The sequence below is a fragment of the Phalacrocorax aristotelis genome, chromosome 3, assembly GCF_949628215.1.
Source record: "Phalacrocorax aristotelis chromosome 3, bGulAri2.1, whole genome shotgun sequence".
Taxonomy (NCBI): Eukaryota; Metazoa; Chordata; class Aves; order Suliformes; family Phalacrocoracidae; genus Phalacrocorax; species Phalacrocorax aristotelis.
The window spans coordinates 82,475,759-82,497,993 of NC_134278.1; the positions used below are offsets into that span (position 1 = coordinate 82,475,759).

At 43.2% G+C, this 22,235-nt stretch overlaps 1 protein-coding gene and 2 long non-coding RNA genes across 5 annotated transcripts in view; 1 reads left to right on the forward strand and 2 right to left on the reverse strand.

The window, feature by feature from the left end:
- Positions 1–16,576, reverse strand: part of HAO1 (hydroxyacid oxidase 1) — a 47,965-nt gene extending 31,389 nt beyond the window's left edge. For both annotated transcript variants that reach the window (XR_012659737.1, XM_075088208.1), the window contains exons 1-2: positions 16,399–16,576; positions 8,274–8,425 (exon numbers count right to left, since the gene is read on the reverse strand). Coding sequence is in view for 1 of the 2 variants with exons in the window: in XM_075088208.1 (XP_074944309.1) it covers positions 8,274–8,425; positions 16,399–16,535 (289 nt within the window). In the remaining variant the exon portion in view is untranslated. The remainder of the gene's footprint in view (positions 1–8,273; positions 8,426–16,398) is intronic.
- LOC142054954 (uncharacterized) lies at positions 8,443–13,021 on the reverse strand. Its single transcript, XR_012659740.1, has 3 exons — positions 12,950–13,021; positions 9,961–10,016; positions 8,443–9,826 (listed from the first exon to the last, which is right to left on the reverse strand). It is a non-coding gene; the product is annotated as an uncharacterized LOC142054954 (long non-coding RNA).
- On the forward strand, positions 13,583–21,274 carry LOC142054955 (uncharacterized). Of its 2 annotated transcripts, none has more exons than XR_012659741.1 (3): positions 13,583–14,164; positions 14,533–14,623; positions 17,392–19,745. It is a non-coding gene; the product is annotated as an uncharacterized LOC142054955 (long non-coding RNA). The 2 variants fall into 2 exon arrangements; XR_012659742.1 differs by lacking the exon at positions 17,392–19,745 and adding an exon at positions 20,754–21,274 and having other exon boundaries at positions 13,586–14,164.
- Positions 21,275–22,235: the final 961 nt, after the last annotated feature.

Sequence of the window (22,235 nt, forward strand, 5' to 3'; positions counted from 1 at the left end):
CATGGCATTTTGGCTGCTTTCTCCCACCACCAAAATGTTCACTAGCATTAAACCTATGTTTCTTAAAATGCTCTTCTAGCAACTGCCTGTTGTCATCCCTACAGAGTGTTTTGTGGCATAATAAAACAGAAGGACCCAGTCTGGAAGACACCCTTATTTAAAGGCTCGAGAGGGAAGCTCCACTTTGCTTCAACACTTTTGGTGCCTGTCTCGAGCCCGGAAGGAGAGGCACCCCACTTCCATTGTGTGATCCCACACAAAGTTTCACACTTCTGCCAATAAAAAGTAGGAGTTGTGATCTCACTGAGAGTGGGAGAAACACATCCCAGGTGGCAGTCCCCACCCAGGAGACCCCAAAATAAATACAATGATGAGCCAGTACAACAGCCAAGCAGTCCCCAGAGTCTTCACTGAGACCAAAGGGATGGGTGCTCATGCCCTATGTGTTTTGAGACCACCATTTTTACCTTCAAAATCTGCGAGTGAAATCATTCCCAAGGCGTGGGCAGTCCCAAGGTTAAATGTCACTGAACAATCCCAGATGGGACCAAGGTGCTGGAGGCTCTGTACCGGCTGCCTCCCCGGGGGTGACTTCCAACCTGGGCTGCACTACAAACCAGCTAACCTCATACAACTATATTTTTATGAATCTATCACTTATTCTTTCTGGTGTAATCTGTCACTTAATGTAAAATAAAGGAAAACACACTGTAAAACTCAAATATTATATAAAGCCTTATTTTTCTTGGTCTACCGCAGTATGCATATTTTTAATGTAAATGGACCTCTGTTTCAAAACATCATCCCCAGCCCATCAAGGAATTAAAAAGTGGTCTTTATGACAACATTTTATTAAATAAGGATTACAGGTCTCTCAGAGTGGAAACTTATGAACAGCTTATTCAAACAAGTTAGTTACACCCTCCCACAGCCCCCAGGCAGCTTTCAAGCAGTGAAAATACAGTAGCAATGAACCAAAATGCTCTACGTATCAGCCATTTAATTTGCCCCCTTAAAATTACTGAAGAGAGTTCCCTCTCACAGATTAAGTACCAGAAATTAGTTTCTTCTGAAGAACTCATGAATACTGAATGCCTAAAGTCCTGTTAAAATCAGCTGTAGTGGGTTATTGCAAATCCCATAATAAGTGATTTGCCAAATCAAGTCCATTAAGTGATGCTACGAAACAAGGGATCCGCATTCCTTTTGCTCTGTCAAACATGAACTCATGAATGAGAGGGCGAGTTGCTAACCCAGCAATTACAAAACCCTCAGATCAGATAAGGGAAAAATGTAAATGTTATGGTTCAATCTGCTTTTAGGTATCCATTTATCTCCATTTTTACTTTTATTCTCAAGCCTACCTCTACAGCCCTATGGACACAAGAAAAGTTGCAAAGGCAAAAATTAAAATAGAAACTGCACAGAAAAATATACTCAGTGAATGGAGGACTTAAAACACAAAATAATACTATATCCTTTCAACTTACCTGCATATGTGGCTATAGAGAAGACACTGCTTTCCTCTTATTTAAGCTTAGATTTAAGGGGTTTGGCTCAATCAGAGTTCAACTATCCCAAACTGGATTATGGCGTTTTCACAAAAGCATACTCACAAAATTCCTCTTGTCTATTGTGTAAAGTTAACAACTCTCTGGTGAAGCACCAGCTCAACATGCGTATTTTGAACCTGCATGGTCAAATTCATAGTTTTTCAAAGTTTTAGAGATCCCAAGTTCCAGTTTTGTTGATCAGTACTTTACCTTGATAATTTTAAAAGCTTATTTTGACAACCTTCTAGATTTTTAAAAACTGTGATACATAGTCCTGAAGCATTGCCAGGTTCTGGGTTTTTTTTCCTACATCACATCAGGTTTTGCTAAAATTATACTCCCATTTATTCCATGTTTAGCTGCAGTTAAAACACAGAAGCAATTAATTTCCTCCAACAACTATATTTTACACTTCAATTTTGGGGTGCTGCAAATGTTATTCTTAATCAGTACTGGATCCATATTCCCATGGGACACTGTTGCAGCAATGTGACATTTGCCAGAGTTTAAACATCAGATTTTTGTAAAACAGCCTTTCCTCATGCCATTTCAGATTGCTTTTAGGTTTTGTTTTGGTCCGGTCCACCCACCTCCTCACCAGGTCTTCTTTTAATCCCAAGCATTGCCCAAAGCATACATTTACCTTTGTAGACACTGGAGGCTCCCATTGAGGTCAATGACAGTTCAGAGAGCATGGTGTTAGCCAAACACAGGAGGCGGAGAAGTTTTTCATATCAGGACAATAAAGCTTTGAGTTATTTGTACTCTACCTTGTTTCAGGGCCAAACAACTAAAATTGGGATATGGTGGGGTGCCTTGGAAAGGGGAGCTTCACAGCCTTTGCTCCACAGCTGCCTTCAGCAGGTACAGGTGCCTCAGCCCCACTGCTACTGCTACCTGCCTGTACTTTATTCAGGGAACCCCTGAGCAAGGGTGTATCTTCACACCAGAGAACATAAACCTCAATAAAATGGGGCTTTCCTCATTCTTGGGGCATTCAACTGAAATATTTTACCATAGCAGCAAATCAAGGTTGACCATTGGACAGGACCCACTTGGGAAGTCGACAGGAGAACAGAGCAATAACATTTTTAGCCCTTTTTTTCATTCTGAAACCTCAGAGTCTCCTTCCTGCTTCTGACGGGACATTACTCCATTAACTGGTATGGGAAGGGTATGGAGTGTGTTCCTGTGGGCAACCCAGAGGCAACATACTTCAGGGGAGGAGGCTGGAGAAAAGCCCGGTTTAAGCTTGCATATTTTGTCATGGTTACCTTGTATGGGAATGGGAACTCTGGCTATTTTTCCTCTAGCTGTGCAAATTCCCATCGTTTCCCTTTTAGGAGCATCTCCAAAGCACAGCAGCCAAACTGCCCCACTGTGGTCATTCTCCCCCACATCCACTGTCCCCAGGTTAGGGGCCAGAGGACATTACTTGGGATTAACACGATGTCCTTTTGGCATGGCAGTATTTCTCAAGAGAAGTAGCTATGCTCTTGAAGCTGCATCTCCTAAGAAACAGAATTGTTTAAAGTACTTAACATTATTCTTTTGACGAAACACACTTGGCTGAGAAATCCCCTACCCAGCCTAACCTCATTTACCCCTTACAAAATGCTGTGTGCAAGTTGCGCCTACGATCATTTTGTTGACACGACGCATTTTGTCAGCTGTACAGGAAGGGTGGAGCCAGCAGGGAAAAATACGTGTGGACAAAATGGATCTGGCTGGTCTAGGAGCACTGTCACGCCAGACTGCCTGCGTACACTTGCATCAGAGTGTCCTCTGGCCATGCTTGTCTCTGGGGGAACTCAGGGCCAAGCCAATCCAGCCCATGTCCCATGTGAATATTGTCCTCTCAATGACTCTGGAGTATCTGTAGCTCAGAATTAACATTTTTTTTTTTTGGAACCCCACATAGATAACAGGTAAAAAATGGGTACAAAGTCCTGCTATTTTCAACATGGCTGAGCAAAAAGCAACAGATCACAAAATCCCTCCTTTGCAGTCATGGGCATGTCTGCTGAGCGCATGGAACCTGAATTCAGATGCTCAGCAGCAAAGCAGACAAAAAACACTGGAGAAGTCTGTTAAGAACCGAAGGAACAAAGGCATTGCTCCCTCTCTAATGGAAATGATAGAGCTGCCAGTAACTCAACTAAAACGAGGTGGGGGGGGAAGCTTTTCAGTCAATATTCCTATTCTCTATTTGGCAAAGCAAATGGTGCAAGTCACATCACAGGTGATGGTGAAACCCTTCTTGCGTCAGCAGTAACTCAAAGTTGTTTGAGAGCAATTGCAAAGGGTAAACATAAAAACATCAGATCTGAACAACTATTATTCTAAGTTTTCAAAAGATCTGGCCAAGAACAGAGTCAGGCTGTCCAGCCTGATTTTCAGCAAGTCAGAGCGAAGTCAGGTATTGCAATACTGCTTCTGGGCTAAAACACAAGGGTGTAAGGTAATCGGTCAGCAAGAGAGCATTATGTAATTAGCAGCAATATAAACAGAATAGAAATCTCAAAATTATGCTACATATCTGTTTATAATCAATTAAGGTTTTAAAAAATTGCTATTTCTTGCTAAGCAGCTGGATAGTGCACAAGATTTTGTTTCTGTGTACTTGAAGGTGGGTCCTATTTACAGGAGCACGAGTATTACTGCACTTGCAGGGAGTGCTGACTGAAGACGACATGGGGATCACATTGCTTTGCAAGCACAGTGTGAGGTTGGGATGGCAAATTAATGTCTTTGTATGGGGGAATAGTGAATCTTCTGGTGGACAAACAAGAAAAATATGTAGAATCACACGAGTTCTGCTGAAAATTGTTTAGAGAACAGCCCTTTGCTCTTTAATGGTGGCTAAGATTATTCATCAAATTTGGCAAATATTTTAGTTCAAGAGGTTGGAATTGGAGTGGGAAGGATGAGAAAAATTCACCTAAGTCAAAATGTCATGTGTTGATATTTTCAAAATGGAAATGTTTTCTTCTGAGCTAACACTTTCGTTTCAGAACAGAACTATGGCTAAAAGCATTAGCTAGTAGGAAAGTGAAACAAAACACTCTTTTGGGTCAAATTAAACATTTCTGTTAATCCGAAACAATTTTCCTCCCAATTTTTCAGTTTCTACTGAACAGAAAATTATTATTTGGAAAATTGCCATTTACACTGATGAACTACAGCTAAAATGGTAGGGAATATACTTGAAGACTTGAAAAAATTGGGACAGCTGCCAAGGTCCATGAAATTGTTTCAAGGACAAGAGAGCTTGCTTTACAAGGAAGGACTCCAGGTCCATTTAGACACGTCAAAGAAAACTGAAGAGCAACATTATTACAGCCTATATGGACAATGTTTTAATTTAAGTCCAGCTAACAGAATTATAAGTAAATCCAACATCTGGATTTAAGCTGAACAAGTTTTGACCATGATTACAGCTTTTTCTGCTCAGAGTGGAGTTAGTTAACCTTTGGAATAACTTACATCGTGTTGGATGGCCTGTCACTAGCAACTTTTAAAACTACCATTGAACGTGTTTACCAAAAAAAATCTTTTGCTAATGAACAGATTTGTCAGTGAAGGTGTGTTTAAGGCAAGCTGACAGACTTTACCCTATTTTGGGTAAGATGAAGCTCCTTTCCACCAGCTTAGTTGCTGCAGGAGAGCATCCCTCAAAGAGGAGCAGCAGTGAGGGCAGAAGCTCCTAAAACCCTGACAAGCTCCAAAGCAAGGGGTCATGAGGGCAGGGAGTTTCACCTCACAAGCGACCCCATGACATGCCCTTGTCCCTAGAGCGGACATGTATGCTGCAACCTGCAGGCAAACCCACTGGAAGAGGGGGGTTTGCTTAAGGGAATTCCTTGACAGGATCAGGCACCGTTCTCAAAATACAAAAACGTAGGCGAAGGAGTTGTTATTGCTACCTGCACCACCCTGCTCTGCAGGTGAGCACAATGTGAAGCCAAGGTTGTCTCTTGGGGTTTAACCCCAACCAGGCAGGCATGTGGCTTGTGGCACCTGCTGTGCAGTGCCCGTGCATGCACACGTGCATCCTGTGGGTGCTCCTTTGTGCAGCTGCTGTGCCCCCTGACGCAAGCCCAAGCACCCACCACCTGCTTCCCTGGTTAGGAAGGGGCATGATTCAGACCATGCCATGCTTTCAGGGACCATCACAACAGCAGAGGCACCACCACATACGTCACTTCCTAAGTACTTGAGCCAAAAGTCAAGGTTATGAAGTACGCCAGGTTTTGCAAAAGCCACAAGACTACAGGTCAGACTTTCTTGGCTTGCATGAATTGGTGCAGCTGAAGCAAAAGCTGAATTAGAGCAACAAACAATCTGCTCACTTGTATTTCAGAGGTATGGCAGAGTTTAAGAGAAGTTGGGTGTGGCAAACCCCCTGATCCCAACTGTCCCAATTTTAAGGAAACCTTTAAGCCAAACGTGTACTTTACAGCTAATTTCTGACATCTTATAAGGTCAGATGAAAAGCTTGGCACTGAATGCCCCACTCCACCTCTAACCGAGCACAAAAACGAAGCTGTATTGTTTCTACAAGAAACACTAATGCAATACAGAGGGTGTGATTTTAATTATGCTCTCCTTTGAAAGCGATGAAAAATTTACCAACTCCCACGGATATGTTTATTTGACTGCACATTCAAACCATTGTCAGTACACCAAGATCTCCTAGCTAGAAAACCCAAGAACATTAAATGCAGTAATATGTTAAAGTTTGAAAACTTAAGCGCACAAAAGCCAGGAAAATCCAAAATTATCTACCACTGCCATAACTCAGGTAGTCAGCCTTATCGTACCACTCAACTTTACTTGCCATTTTAGATTTATGCCTTAAAACGTGGCTGGGCCATGGTATTGGTGGGAATTTTTGTTAAGGAACATCCTGAATTTTCTGCATTTCAAATCTCACTCTTAACTTTGCATTGATATGTTTGCATTTAACATTACAGCATAATGCTTCAGAGTTTCCTCCCAGCATAACCGGGACCAAAAATAACCTGCAAGAGCTGCCAAAGGGCAGGACAGCACCAAGGCATCCCACTGGACGTCACTTCACAAACCAATTCAAGGTATTGGAGCTCCATCGTGTGGAATGTGCCTGCACATACAAAAGGTATAAAATCTTTGGCTTCCTAATAAATCTCCTGGGAAGGGTGTATGTGTAATCTATCCCCAAACAGAGATTAAAGTTAGAGAAATCTGTTTTTAGATAAATTGCTGCTGGAGTTGTGCTGCGGCCCATCACAGTGCACATTGCAGCAATGTGCCTTTTTAATGAGAATTGTGACTGGCTCCCACTTCAGGGCAGGTAAGTAGTCTCACTTCACACTAGCATTTGCTGCATTGGTCATGAAAACACTGTTAGATGAATACCTCGATGTCCTGGTTTCAGCTGATATAGAGTTAAATTTCTTCGTAGTAGCTGGTATGGGGCTATGTTTTGGATTTTTGCTGGAAACAGCGGTGATAATGTGGAGATGTTTTAGCTGTTGCTACGTAGCGCTTACACTGGTCAAGGACTTTTTCAGCTCCCCGTGCTCTGCCGGGTGCACAAGTAACTGGGAGGGGACACAGCCGGGACAGCTGACCCAAACTGACCAACGGGATATTCCATACCATATGATGTCATGCTCAGTATATAAAGCTGGGGAAGAAGGAGGAAGGGGGGGATGTTTTGGAGTAATGGCGTTTGTCTTCCCAAGTAACCGTTACGTGTGATGGAGCCCTGCTTTCCTGGAGATGGCTGAACACCTGCCTGCCCATGGGAAGTAGTGAATGAATTCCTTGTTTTGCTTTGCTTCTGTGCGCAGCTTTTGCTTTACCTATTAAACTGTCTTTATCTCAAACCATGAGTTGCCTCACTTTTACTCTTCTGATTCTCTCCCCCATCCCACCAGGGGGGAGAGGGCGAGCGGCTGCGTGGTGCTTGGTTGCTGACTGGGGCTAAACCACAACACTCAACCATGCACAGGATTATTTTTTGTTTACTATTACCTATTTAGGTTTTGTATCCTTTTTCATTCAGTGCTGGAGCACTGAAACACATAGCCCGATGCCTTTTGTATGCAACAGGCACACCGTGTGACCTCCTTCTCAGATTGTGTCATTCTGCAGCTCGGGTTAAAGGAGCAAGAAACCATTTCACATCTGAATTCTGGTTAATGTCCCATTTCTCACAGCCTTTTAGGCTGCAGCCTCCATGCTGGCAACATCTCTGTGTAGCAGCTAGCCCAGAGGGGCCCTTATCGCACTGGCTCCCTGGGATGCACTCAAAGAGTTCTTTTCAAAGCAACTATTTTTCCCAGACAAACAAAGGCTTCTGAAATTCTAGAGGCAGTTCTGTAACAGGATGAGCGTTGCCATGACAATATATAGAGCTATATTTATATAATGTATGGAAAGATATAGAGGTAGTTTGCAGTCTTGTATTTGTAAAAAATTATTCCCCTCTTACACACTGCATTTCTCATCCCTGTTTCATGGTGAGGCAGAACCCAGACACAAAACAGGCAAAGGAAAACAGTAGAAAAAACCCCAAAATAAAAAGTAAACCCAATTACTCTGAGCAGCAACTCAAACCTATCCTAGCCACAGTATCAGGAGCAAGAAACCAAGCCAGGCTGCACAACCAGCAGGCACAGCATTACTCTACTCATCTCTAACTCACTGCAGGGGGAACTTTGCACGGTTTACCTTTAGCAGTAGCTGTCTCTCCGTCAGCATGAGCCATGCGCTGCATAGCCGTCGCTCCAACGCAGACTGGCATGCTAATTTTCTGCCCCAAGACTGAGGTTGACAGGTCCATTATGGACACATCCCTGAGCACCCGAGGGTACAGCTTCCATCTGGCACAGAGACAAATTAAGAAAATAAAAAGCCTGCATCACTGGGGTTATTTACAGTTCCTAATGGGCAAGAGCAGATTTGCCTGCTGTCAGGAGAAACATGGTGAAACCTGTGTTGTGCTGGAGCAGAACCTCATTGCATGACCCAAATCTGCAGCATGAACCACAAAATGCATAAAGCCAGGAGGAAGCAGGCAAGGAGGGACTGAAGTCCATGGAGAGCAAAAAAGGCAAAGAGCCTTTGAACGTTATTGATGGGTATCATCTGAAAGAAAAGACAGGAGCTGCAAAATAATAAGATTCATAGTAAGTCTTGGCCTCCTCAAAAGTCTTGGGGAAGAACTGGATGACAGAGGGTGCGCAGGAACAGAAGCAGTCATCAGCCCCCCTCAGTTATTCCTACTATGGACTAGGGAGCCAAAAGACATGGGATTTTGGGATAAAAGTAGCCTGGCCAGCATGCATAGCCTTCCCTGTCCCTGTGCCAGGGGTCTCTGCAGTAAGACTACACAGAAACGAGCTGCCATGTGGGAAGTAGGTGAGCAGGATGGCTGCCCTGGCTTTCCTCAGCTCAGCAGGGCATGCAAATCCACTGCACCACATCTCTGCTGGCACAGAGTTGGTTTGCTCAGAGAGGTCCCATCCCCATAAGTCACCAGCTGCTGTGCAACACATAGTCCCTGGGACTACAGCTGCAGGCAGCCCCAGGGACAGCCCATCATACCACAGGGACTCCACACTTCCAGGAAAAGACCAAATGCAGCCACTTTAATTTGGTGCAGGAAAAGACCGGAGTAGCACATCTGCTTTCCCACTAGGGCAAATTACAATCTAGTCCTTGAATGATGTGACCCAGCATCTGCTCAACCATTCCTGGCCTTGCTTTGCCTTCAACACATCCTCCAGAAACCACATCAACCTAGAGATGGGCTTTATTCTCCACTGGGGTCTTGAGCCCAGGTACAAACAGAAGCTGACTCCAAAACAGAGCAAACTAAAACACTTAATCTGAAATTACAATTTATTGTGGTCAGGCTGGACATCACACACTTGCACATGCAGAAATTCTTCTTTCCTGCCCACAACAGCAGCATAACAGGATCATGACCCCTATTACAGGGTCAACTAGAAGACACCACAATATCCAAATCTATCTTAGTAGGGTTGCGTTCCTAGCGGTATCTGTGAAATTGGAGTTTTTCCTCCCCATCCAGGGGACGTTGCAGCACAGACACTGTTACTACAAGCCACAAGAGGGTGTGCAATAGTCGGGGCTGCTTCTCCACAGGGATGTGCACTAAGCCAGGCCAAACCCTCTCTGCAAGCAGTGGTAGGGTACGCTTCGACTTCTCTCTAAGGCATCCCTCCCTCTGAAAGGGCTCTGCAACTTTTAGATTATTTCTGTAATTAAAATTCAATAGACAATAATTAAAAGCTTAAGCTGTAGTACTGCTGAACCTGGCTACCTGCTCAGCACTAGAAAGCCTGAGAGCAGTATTATTACTAGCAAGGAGATAGCAACCTGAGACACTTACCCTTGGGCTATGCTCTGATCACATGCAGTGGTCAGCTTGAGCGTGCATATATTAAGCTGACAAGTTAAAAAAAAGAAAGACGATAAGACACAATCTCACCATGTTATAGAAAGATCAAAAGACATTTCCATAAGAAGCCTGTGATGGAGCCAGGATGAAACGCAAATTTCTGCAGCCCTTGAGCACTGGGTCATGCCAGCTCTTCAGGAAGCGCTCCCCAGGGAGGAGAAGGGTGGTTATGAAGCTTGGAAGGAGACATGTAGTTGTGGAAGTCAGCTGTATTACTTGATGCCAAGACACACACTGCAAGCATGTCTCTTCAGACTTGTTTTCAGGCTATTGTACCAGTTTGTTATTTTTCAGGGGAGGATGGGCTGAGGGTGGGACAAAGAAAACATGACGTTTTTTTCCCCCCCCTTTCTTCCTAATCCTCATTCCAAAGGCTTTCTCCCAGCTCTGAGATATCTTTTCCCAGCAAAGAAAACAATCCTTTAATAACCTTGCTCATTTTTAAGCTCAAACTCAAAAGCATAAGGATGTGAAGTATATCGCTCTTCCCCAGCCTCCTAGTTTCTCTACTGTCCTGGGCCTGTCAGATTTTTACCTGGTGCATGCCACTGCCATCTCAATGCATAGGCATGAGGGTCAGTCCTGAGGTACCAACACCCCTGTAGTACTTTCAGCTTGGGAAAAAAAAACATAAACAGCAAAAATCCTCCCAATAGCGAATACAAGAAAAATGATGCTGTTTCAACCATCAATAAACAGCCTCCTCACCACTCACCTTTATGTACCATCAAACTACTCCATCCATGAGCTTTTGGCGGTCCTCAGGCTCATTAGCGTCAGACTTTAAATGAGTCTTCTCCTCACACCTTATCAGGTTGTGTCTTCTAGACCAACATCAAACTGATACTCAGAACTGAGCATTTACTGGGTCCCATAAAACACACCAAAAGGGATTGCTGCCTTTGTATTATACTCTTTAAATAAAACCCGATCTTGCTTTGGAAACATGGGTGTGTTCAGCTGTGAGTTTCCCAGACACTTGAAGCGAGACATTTTCTGGATGAGCCATAGGGAAATGCCCTTAACAGCAAGCAAAACCCAAGAGCAGTATTTCCCACCAATCATAGTGTGCATTCATCAGGTTGTGACACACCACCTGCTTCCTCCAAGTCTGAGTGAACAGATATCCTGGATAATTAAAAAAATTTACAAGGTTTTTACAAAATAATTTTCTCTTCATCACCTGTATTTTTTTCCAGCCATGTCCCCACTCGCATGCTACAATCAGTAATTGCAAGCAAGGGCATCTTTCTTCCCAGCTGGAAGCAGGGAGATGCCGCAGTGGGGAAGGCAGTGAGCCCTCCTGATTCTGGCAACTTCAGCTAAATGTTGTTTTGAAAGAAGGATGAAAGGAAAGGAGGGGAGATTAGTGTGTCCCCCCCTTTTCACTCTCTATTCAAATATTTCAGAATGTAAATTATCCTGCAGTTGGGTAAGAAGGAAGCACTCAATGCTTTCCCCTCTCATTTTCAGCTGTGAAAAATGCTGAGTTTTTCAAACTGCAACACATTTTGAAGCAGCTCTTCTTGTTTCCCTTCCAAGTCTGTGCTAAATAATCCCTTTGTGCTGCATTGCAAGTGGCGCATTTGGGCAAGGACCCACCGTTCAGGCAGCCTCCATCCCAACTCCAACCCCTTTTGCTACCTTAGTCTCCCCTATAGCTCCACTTCCCATCACAAGGGGCAGGCGCTAGTGCTGTGCAAGGCTAAACAACAGCTGCTTTTCCTTGAGGAAAATAGATTCTTTCTCCCAGGGTGCCTTGCCATCCACACAGTGATTCTTATTGCTGCACTCTGAATCCAAGGTGAAAGACATTGCAGAAACAAAACCGCCTTATTATTGCAAGCATTCCTTTCCTTTTCTCCCTCCTACAACTTCACATGCTTGTTTGACCCCAATCACATTCTCAGCCTTGCTATTTTAACCAATATTTAAATTATTTATGCACCAAGTTGTTTTAACACCCTTAATACCTAGCTACAAGACAACAATACATCTGTAGAGAAAATACGCACCTATGCTGTCACTGATAAACAAGTGACTGCTGTTCCTCATATGCGACAACAAAGCGCATCTTCCCTAAAGGCCACCAGGGAGTCAGTGGCAGAAAGTGTCACAGCAGATTAGCAGAAACATGTTCCTACACACAGCCACACCCCTTCATTAAAGTGCCAAGAGGGGAGATTTCAGATTGATTTCTTGGACGTTATCAAGATAAAGGCGTCCCGACCTTGTCATAAAATCTATTCTCCACTCAGGCCCCCTGGTTCCTTGACAACTTGAGAGTGAATTTAATCACCAGGCAACACAGTGCAGGAAGGACACACAATGCTTTGGGACGCAGAGCAAATGCAAGGTGAATGCAGTCAGACGCCATAGAGAATAAATATATGCTCCAACATCCCAAATCATCTCTGGCCTTAACCCCTCACTTACCCCAGTGCCATCTCCATGTCATTTGAAAACCATAAATAAAAAAATATAATTATCTGGCCTTAGCAGGAACACACTGATGTTGAAACATGAGCTCTGGTTCTTCCCTCAATGCCAGAGCCAGAAGCTAGAGAGGAGTTACTGTATCTGGCATCGGCCTCATCTTAAACACTGGCCTTTTGGAGACATTTTATGCTCTAGTATATGATTACAGGTCCAAAGTACTTCAAAATCCTGTGCTGTCAAAAGGCCAGGACATTCATTTTATTACCTAGTAAGTATGGATTGCACTGCACCAAAAACTGTATGGGCCATTCCAAAGGTATTCCAGAATCTATCAAAACTACCACTCATTTGCTAGATCAGTCCTTAATCTATTTATTTCTCCATAAATGCAAGATTTATTTGAAAAAAAAAACCATACGCTCACAGACAAACCCAACACTGATTTTCTCCGAATACAATCTGTCCTACCAGCGTCACTCACCCAAATAATCTTGCACCACAAAAGTATGGGCTAACAATCCATGCTTCTGGTTCAGTTTTGTGCTTTCTTCTCTTCCATTTAAACATTTACACATATATGTAAGTATTTAAATACACTATAAACATTTTAAACTGGGCTGAACCCTGCAACTGAGCTTCTGACAGTAGAAATCAATGGGACATGAAACTGAACGTACTTGTTTCTTTCACAAAGTCATCTGACTGTGATCTTTGTGGCTCAGGGGTGTAAAGTCCATCTTTCTTTATATTTACCCACAAGCTCTGCTCGGAAACAGGGAGGAAAAAGCAGTAATGTGCTCAGAGACACACAGGGACTAGGTGAGCCAGAGTGGGCAGCAGTCGTGCATCCTTAATGGCCATGCTTCTCCCAGCAGCATCAAAAAAAGATAAGATTCTCCTTTTTTAAAGATGCTTGTGTCAAATAGGTTGTATAAATCAAAATACTGTGAAGTCTTTATACCAGGTTTCTATCTTTTCTACATGTGTTGCCAAGAAGCCATTGCAAACATGGTCTAGTAAACCATTGACCATAACTGCCCATGTGCAGAGAAAATAGGAATCCACCATCATTTCTGGTCCCTCAGCAGTGACAAGTGGGAACCCACTGTAGCTATCAAGATAGAGTCCACGGAGTCCTGTGCTCAACAGCTGCAAAGAGGTTCAACAGTCCATTAAACGGGGTCACCTTTGCAGAGAGGGAGATCCACCTGGCTGCAGGCAGAAAGTGCACACTGCTTACTGAAAATATTTCAGTTTGCAAATAGACAGGTACAGGAATGCACTGGAAACGTTGAGAATAATTTATGTTTTTCAGTGCTACATAAGGGCTATTTTTAATTCTGACCACCTTTGTATCATCTCCCTGTTGTTATGGATATATAAAAGCACATTTGTCCATGAAGCTGTAAGTTATTATATCCACACTCCAGCTCTGCATCCTTTCCACTTCATACAGTGTGTAAAGCTGGGTAAGCCCCAGCAGACGACTCAGCTGCGATGCCCACCGTCACTGGAAGAGCTGTGCTAGTGCTGCAGCGACCAGAAAAGAGGGACCGCATGCCTCACCAGGGGAGCTGGGTCTCAGGCTCTGATCCCAGCTCTCCTGCTGACCTGCCGGGTGACCATCAGCACATCACCACGCTTTTCTGTACTTTGGTGGACACCCAGAATGAGACAGATGTACAGCAACGGAAAGGTAACAAGCAAAGCTTTGCCTTCAACATTTCTGCCCTGCGACCTCTCTCTTTCACTGTCAACAAGTTCTGTTGTTTGATGATTTAATAGAGTAAGCCCCACTGTCAAGTCTTAGACTTTAACCGCCTTTTTGGAAGACTTAAATGGGCTAAAGCTACTGCAGAAACTAGCTCTTGCTTTCTTAAGACAAATATACAAAGGGAGGGGGAGCAGAAACAGAAACAGAGTTTCCATCCCCTGCATACCTTCACTGCTGAGGAGCAGGAACCCAGCAACTGAGGGCCTTTGAGCCACACAGGACCTGGCAAATTTCATTTATTTTTAAAATGTCAGGCTGTTCAAGAGACTGCTAATTAATATCTCCTTCAGTTTCCAGGCTGCCTGCAATCTCCACAGTTTTGAACACCTAAAACTGGAGGCTCTTATTGAAAATATGATAGCAGATTCCAGGAAAGATGAGGTGAGTGTGGATGCCACAGGTGACCAGCCCTATGTGGGGGCATTTTATTAGAGGAATTTGCCCCTGCAGTAGAAAAAGCTTCAGAGCAGAGCTGCTCTTATCTCACCGCTAACATCTAGCCCTGCTAATGCCAAAACAGCAAGTGGACATACCCAGTTTTTTGTCTTTCTCTGGGCAGTTTAGATCCAACTTTGGTTTAATCATGATTAGCTCTAGCTGTTAGTAGTAAGTTCTCTACTTCTACAGCTTATTGCCTCTGAGCACTTCCTTCGAGTGCCCTTTCCTTAACATCTCATTTTGATTTTATGAGAGCAAATAACATCATAGCATGTAGAAACATTAAAAGAGTGGGTGAGCACTACTCCGTCCTCTCCTACTCCCATTTACTCCTTGTAGCTGGAGCAGTCCTTTGGCTTGTATTTGAACAGCCCCAAGCACAAGGGGTTTCCAGTCTGTGATGGGGGCTTCTGCCTGGAGTAAGTGGTCACAGTGGAGGCTTAGTTTTCTTCTCCTGAGATTAAAAAGCCTTTATATGTGTGTCCCTAGAATTAAGGTTCTGAGCTAATTTCTGCAATCTGACCTTTGCAATCCCACTAAATGAGCTATCACTGAGTTTGCTACAACCTTAAAGTTGCATGGGATTTTCCAGCTGCTTATAGCCTATGGAAAGGCAACTGGAGCAAGAAGTAGGATTGCTGCTCTACAGCAGAAAAGCAAAGTAGGGAGGGAGAAGGACTAAAGACAAATTGGAAAAAAACTTGTTTTAGTTTGTTAGAGTGATTTAAGACAAAGCCTTTAGAGATTAGCAGGGGGGTTAAATGTCTGCACCAACACTGCACCCAAAGGAAAGGGAAGCCGACAACTGTTTAAGCAGTTTGACTGGGCTCAGCCAGGCTGAAGCAATCAGCCTCCAGCTGCCTCCTTTCCTCTGCAGCACTTGGGCTGATGCTCTGGGGGTAGAGCAACAGTGGACATTGAGGGGATGGGGAACCAACTGACTTGATGCAAGTTTTGACACTTCCACTGAATCTGACAGCAAATGCTGACTTACTTTGTGTTGACTTTGTACCTCTGAGGCAAGGGGGACCCAAGTTCAGGTTTTGACAACAGTACACTGGGCCAGTCTAAGTCAAAACTTGTTTATAATAGTTCCCATTATTTACGGTATTTCCTGGTGAAGCACTGACCTTCAGCTGGAGACCCCACCCAAGACTGCTTGGCCACCCAGTTGTGAGCCTTGGCTTTCACAGCTCACTCCACAGCTAGGATATGCAACTCCTTTTTGCGAGGCTATGCAGCTCTGATCTAGCAATGTTGCACAAGCACTTACCAGGGCAGGCTGTGTAACTAATCCAGTCTAGGAAGAACAAGCAAAAGGCTAAACTGACTCAGGACCTAAAAGGTACAACCCCACCACAAGAATTCCTTGCCAGCATTATAGCCCAAAATGCAGAAATGGTGGTTTCATCAGTTGATTAAATATTGCAGCCAAAAGACCCTTTAAAGAATTTATGTTAACAAAAGAAAATGCAGGTAAAGCTAAAAAAATGCTAACGGATTTTAGGGACTGCTTTTCGAGAGAAAATGTTAGGTGGAGGAGTGAAAGGGGAGAGTTTTTCTGAAAAGGAATTAGAGAGTCTTTTTGATAAAAACCAAACAAGTTGCAAAAAAACTGAGTTTTGTTCACACAGAAAAATTTGATATTGCACCACTTCTACAAATAATGCAGAATTTACAACTCCCCCTCCCGCTCCAGCCTTAAATCATCCTCCTACCTTGAAAATGCTGCTACATTATCTGCTAGTGTTTCCTGGTCATCTGCTCCAGATCGGTAATAATCATATACTGATTTGGGGAGGAATTTTTTAGCATACTCTTCAAAATCAGCAATGCAAACTGGTTTTCCAGACATGTTTGCAGACCTCACAGGGTTAGTTTATTTCTAACTTCCCTCTCTTTTAAACCCTGTATTTTTGTCTGTAAATCATTAATATAGGACCTCATCAGGATTTAACTTACTTACATACTAAAAAAATGCACCAACTTCTTGTGTCATATTGGACTTCAGCACCACATTTTATTTCATGTGGCCAAGGCCAACCTAGACAATAATGGAGTAAAAAATGGCAAAAAGAAAACTAATCAGCAAGGACAGAAATATGTAGCTGCAGCAAGCATGACTTAAACCTGCACTAAGAGGAATGTACTGTCTCTGATGTATGCCTTTATCATCCAAAATATGCAGGAGACAGACAAGAAAGATACTGTGTCCAACAAGCAAAATCTAATTTAGATATTTATAAAAGCGGGTCCCAGACTGGCATTTAGGATAACTGGAAACTCACTTGTGTTAAGTGTTATTTCCATTAAAATCCTGGATATCAAGTCAAGATGCAAGGACCCAGCTGCCAGGCAGCTCGAGCACCTAGTATGTCCTCAGGCAAACAGCTCCTGATTTCAAGGTAATTTCAATTCCACATCCCAGAGAGTGCTAGTTGTTCTTAAAAATGTTATGAAGTGAGATGTACTCACCAGCTGGAAATAAAAGTAGCTTATCAATGAGATGACACTCATCTAAAATGTAACAGTCTTGGTTAAGATTTCTTGATTGAATCTTGACTTAAAATTTAGCAAATGTACATGATTTGTAACAGATATGCAGTATTTGTTTGACAGGGAAAACTTAGAAGTACATCATTTGTATATATGATTCAGTTTTCCGGCTGTGCACATTCCAATTATTAACAATGTCATTTTATTAAAACCAGATTTTGGGAGGAAACGGGAAATTGATGCTTTCATCAGAAAGAAATCCCCCAAAGCACAGTGCAAGGTGTGGCAGACTTTGCAGCGTGTACAAGAGCAAAGTAGCATGCATTGTGCCCATTGCACGCCTCTCTGGTGCAAGCAGAGCAGAAAGCCCGTATTTTGCTCACTGCTCATTTTTTGTGGTGCACTGAGAAGAAATGCAATACAATAGAGGTATAGCCATCCCTCACCCTCTTCAGTAAGTGAGCTGATTTTTATCATTCTTCAGCAAGGCTGAAGAACTCAGATAACATCAAGTTAAGTACGCATATACCTCTGAAAACCACAGCCATGTTCCTTGCTGCTGTTTGAAAAGTAACAACTAGGAACATAATATTCTGCAGAAAGCGAGGAAAAGATGCTTAAGATTCAAAGGAGATCATCAAATATCTTTGGAGAACTATCTTAGGGCCTAAGGCAGGAAGGATGGTGCCAGCTGTAAGCTCAGTCTCAGGAATCGTTTAAAAGGAATGATGGCACTAAGATTTGCAGCCATTTCTCTAACTGCTTTCCCAGATGAAGGCATCTCAGATTAAAATGTACGGGGTGTGTCTGGGGTCATTTTTATAGCTGGTCAGAAAATTCATGGGAGGAATTACTGGAAAGGCATATCAATATACATACAATTACACTATGAGGCATTTATCACACATCAGATAAAATTGAAATGCAAACTGGCTTAACATTGACATTTCTCTGCCCTCCCAGCACAAAACTGGGCACACATGTGCTTTCATTTATTTAAAATTTGCATTGCCTGTGCTAAAACCAGGTATTTATCCTAGAGCATGAGAGAGTAAGCATTGCATGACAGCTAAGCATTTTAATACATACAGCTGAATTTAACCTTAATGAATTCAAAAGTTCTTCGTGTTGCTGAGTTGAATAAAAATTGAAGGGAACAATACTGTTGCACCAGTGGTCTCCCCCCGCCCTTTTATAATGTCTATATTCACTTAAAAAAAAAATCAAACTCTCCAAAACACTTCCCACCTTGATCTTTCTCTCTCTCTACTTATATGTTCACGTACCACATTCACATGACATCAGACCGCTTTTACTTTACTGGTGATTATTTGCCACTCATGCTGAAAGCTTCTCTTCCCTCCCCTATCACAAAGTTGCTCACACACCACCCTTCTCGAATCCCCCCTACATGTGCCAACCACATGCCAAGCCCAGCTGGGGACACTGACTTCTTGCTGCTGCCCAGCCAACATGCCCTGGGAACCTCCACAGCCCATGAATCCACCAGGAGCTGGGGTCTCCTGTTCCAGAAGGGCACCCTCCCTTCCCCACTGCTGGTTGGTTTATGAGCTGGGGTGCGGCAGAAACTGCCAATATCAGCACAACAGCCGCAAAACAAGAAGTTTAATCCACTGCTGAACTAGGCCTATTTGGCCTCTTACAGGTAGTGTAAGCATAATCCCTAGGAGAGCAGAGCAAACATCTCCCCAACACATCTGACACTGACATACAGACCAGCTCTGACACAGCTTCCCTCCAAGTAATTAGCTCCTCATTTTAATGAATCTCTCTGGATGAGAGGTTTCATCCAGCCACTTAATGAGGCATCAGCTGTCTGATCTTTAACCTTGAAGCAAAAGAATAGCATCTGACTTAAAAGCAAAGAGTTTGCCCAAGCAGCCACGGCAAACCTCATTGGTAAGTCAATGCAGGATTCAACTGAAACATTCAGATGCGATTAGAGCACAGGGGGGGAAAAAAAAACCAAACAGCCCACCCAACACAATCAGGGTAGCATTAACATCCTTTCCCATATCTACTGCTTCTCACTTGCTCCTTTGGCAGGTCACCAAGGAATCGCCAACAGAGAATGGAGAACTGTGTCCATCTAACTGGAGCTCAGCTGAACCAGACTTTGCTAAGGAAACTCTTTGCACTTTAGTTCAAAAAAAGGGTATTGCAAATTCCGAGAGGAAAAACCCCAGAGGGCTATTAAACACAGAGATTCAGCTTCTGACTTAGGAAGTGCTCCAATCAAAAACCAAAAAAGTGTTCTAAGAAATACCATGACATGCTTATTCTTACATATCTTATTTGCTAGAGAGAAGGGGGTCTCTACACAGCATTTTAGTCCAAACCACTGTGTCCTACTGCAGGATCAGAGACAACATTGACAGCCTCCTGTCAACATCCAAAAACTTCCACAGGTGAAGGATGAGTCAGCTGGGATTTTCTCACTTCAGTTAACTGCAGTAAAGATTAACTGTAAAAGTTAACTGCAGGATATAACTAAAATATTTCAATGTCCCAATGATTACCTATTTCTCAAGACTGTTGTGCAGAGCCACTTTATTTGGAGAAATTCACAAATGCTGACAGGTAATTTGGAAGTGAAAACAGCCACTTACGTAAGTAATGTTACTTGATAAAGTCAGAAAATACCTAGTTACAGACTGTGAACACTGTATGGCGAAACCTTTTCAGTGAGTAGATTGCATCAATCATAGCTGAACCAATTTACCTGGGCCTCTCCAAGTCAGTCAGAGGAATCAACAGAAAATATTTGTGACTTCAGCATGAGACCATGTCAAAAACGATGGACCTGTTGCATGGATAAGGACACTTTCTTGACCATTCAGCATGAACAGTGAGCAGGTGTTATCTAACAAGCCCCAAAGAGTGTGTTTGGGAAGTCTGGGGACCACTGAGGTGGAGGGAGGCTGGAGCATCCAATAGAGGAACAGTGCTCCTGGGGGGATCCAGATGACTGAGTACAATAAAAACAATCCAGGGGAGATCTACAGAGAGGGTCTCAGCACCATTTTTGCCCCCCCCACCACACAGCAATAACCAGACAGAAAAAGTGCCCTTATCAAGCATGATGTTTGTATGTCCTTGATGGGGGACTGACGGTCAAATGCTTTGAACAACCACTGTCATTTCTGCATTGTCTGCAAGCACATGAGCTGCTGGCACAGCCTGTGCCAAGACGATTGGTGGTGCCTAGGTTCACCACTCTCACATCTGTCAATCTCTGTTCCAGCAGGGTGAAAGTCTAAAGTACTAGCAGGCTCTGAGAAATTATAATGAGCCAAGAAAAATGGCCTTTCCATATAAAAATGGAAATTTAAATGAAAATGTTTGCTTATTAAATCCCCATTTGTTCCCTGTATGTTTAAATATAGAGCTTTCCTTTCTCCTTAGGAAAGACAATTTGGAAGTAAAGCACAGTTTCACAAGTGGTGGTTTTGGTTTGTTTTTTTTTTTACTGGGAAAGAAGTGAAGATGTTTGGTTAAAAGTAGTCACCACAGTCTTCATTAAAGTAAAGCAACATTTTTTTCTATTCCCCTGTAGGGAAGGCAATACAAGAAAGGCATCAGCAGACTCAGTTCCCTCGCAAGCTAGCTTACAAATGAACCGCTGGTGCGTGATGGGTTAAGAGTGGAAACATAAGCAGAAAATTGGAGAAAAAGCTGGCAGCTCCTAGGAAGAGCTGCAAAAGCATCACGAGACATGCACCATTCCCACCCGGGCAGCTCCTCACAGCCAAGCATCCCCATATTTTCTTGGGGGGGGAGTACCCATAAAAGGGAAAAGGAAGGGATCCATTGCCCTCCCACTACCATACTGCAGCCAAAAGACCTGCTGCAAAGCCATGCAGCTTTTCATTTTCAATGTCTGATCAGCTCATAGGTGGAGGCACACACTACTCAGCAGCCCTGGTGCTGGAGCTGGGAGTTACCACTGGTCCAGTTCAAAATTCCAAGGTAGAAATGCAAGCTTTTCTACCACTCCAGTACAGCCATCAGTTATCTTCGTATTTTTCTCTATAAAAAAATAGAGCTTGTGTTTGTCTGATTAAAGTAATTTTCAAAACCCAATTAGATTGTGCCTGCCTGTTTTCATGGGGAAAATTTCATATACTCACATCACGAGACAGAACAAGAAGCAGCTGTTTAAATAATAAAACAACTAAATGCTCGCAAGGGCTTCATTCGATACCATTCCCCCTTCAACTTTACATCAGGAAATCAATACAACAGAGAAGAAGAAAACCAAAGTGAATGTCAAATCACCCAACCCATGCAGCAGTCCTGTTCACAGTGAAAGGCAGTTGAGGAAGCTCACCTCAAGGGAATGAATCTGTGTGCTGGATCCAGTAGCTGTTCACATCATCCAAAGGCATCACAGCAATGGTTCCTGGTAGTCACTTCTCCCTCCAGCGCACTTGGCCCTAAGGTCTGTTTCTTTTAGCAAGGACTGCCTGCTGTGAACTACAATCAGAAGATGTGCCATTTAGATCTGTACACTTCTTTTTGACCACATCAGTAGGGAGAAATGTACTGCTCTCCTCAAAATCCCAGAGAGACTCAGCACACAACTTGCAGAGTTAGTGGATTTCTCAAGGCGGGGGAAAAACTAACCTAACACAGAGGTATAGAGGCAAAGCCCTCAAGGGTTTAGAGTTACACGATTTTGCCTGGCAGCCTGCATCTGAGCCCCAGCTGCATTTTATGCCTTTGAGAGTGTACTGCTCAGCCCATAGTTACTACAGTGAAACCATCAGTCTAGGTATGCTTCTTCCAAGCATTTTTTTCACTCACATAAGGAGGAAGCAATTACATTAACATTACCATTAATTCATTAAAAAACAGGGGTGTTCGTTTGGGGTGGGTTATTTTTTTGTTGGGTGGATTTCTTTGTTTTGGGGTTGGTTTTTTTTTTTTTAGAGAGTTTAAGGAACCCTCACAAGTCAGACTCTACTACTAACTAGAAGACCAGTATTAAAAAGATACCTTTTAATTACACAGATGAGCCATCTACACACTGAGAAAA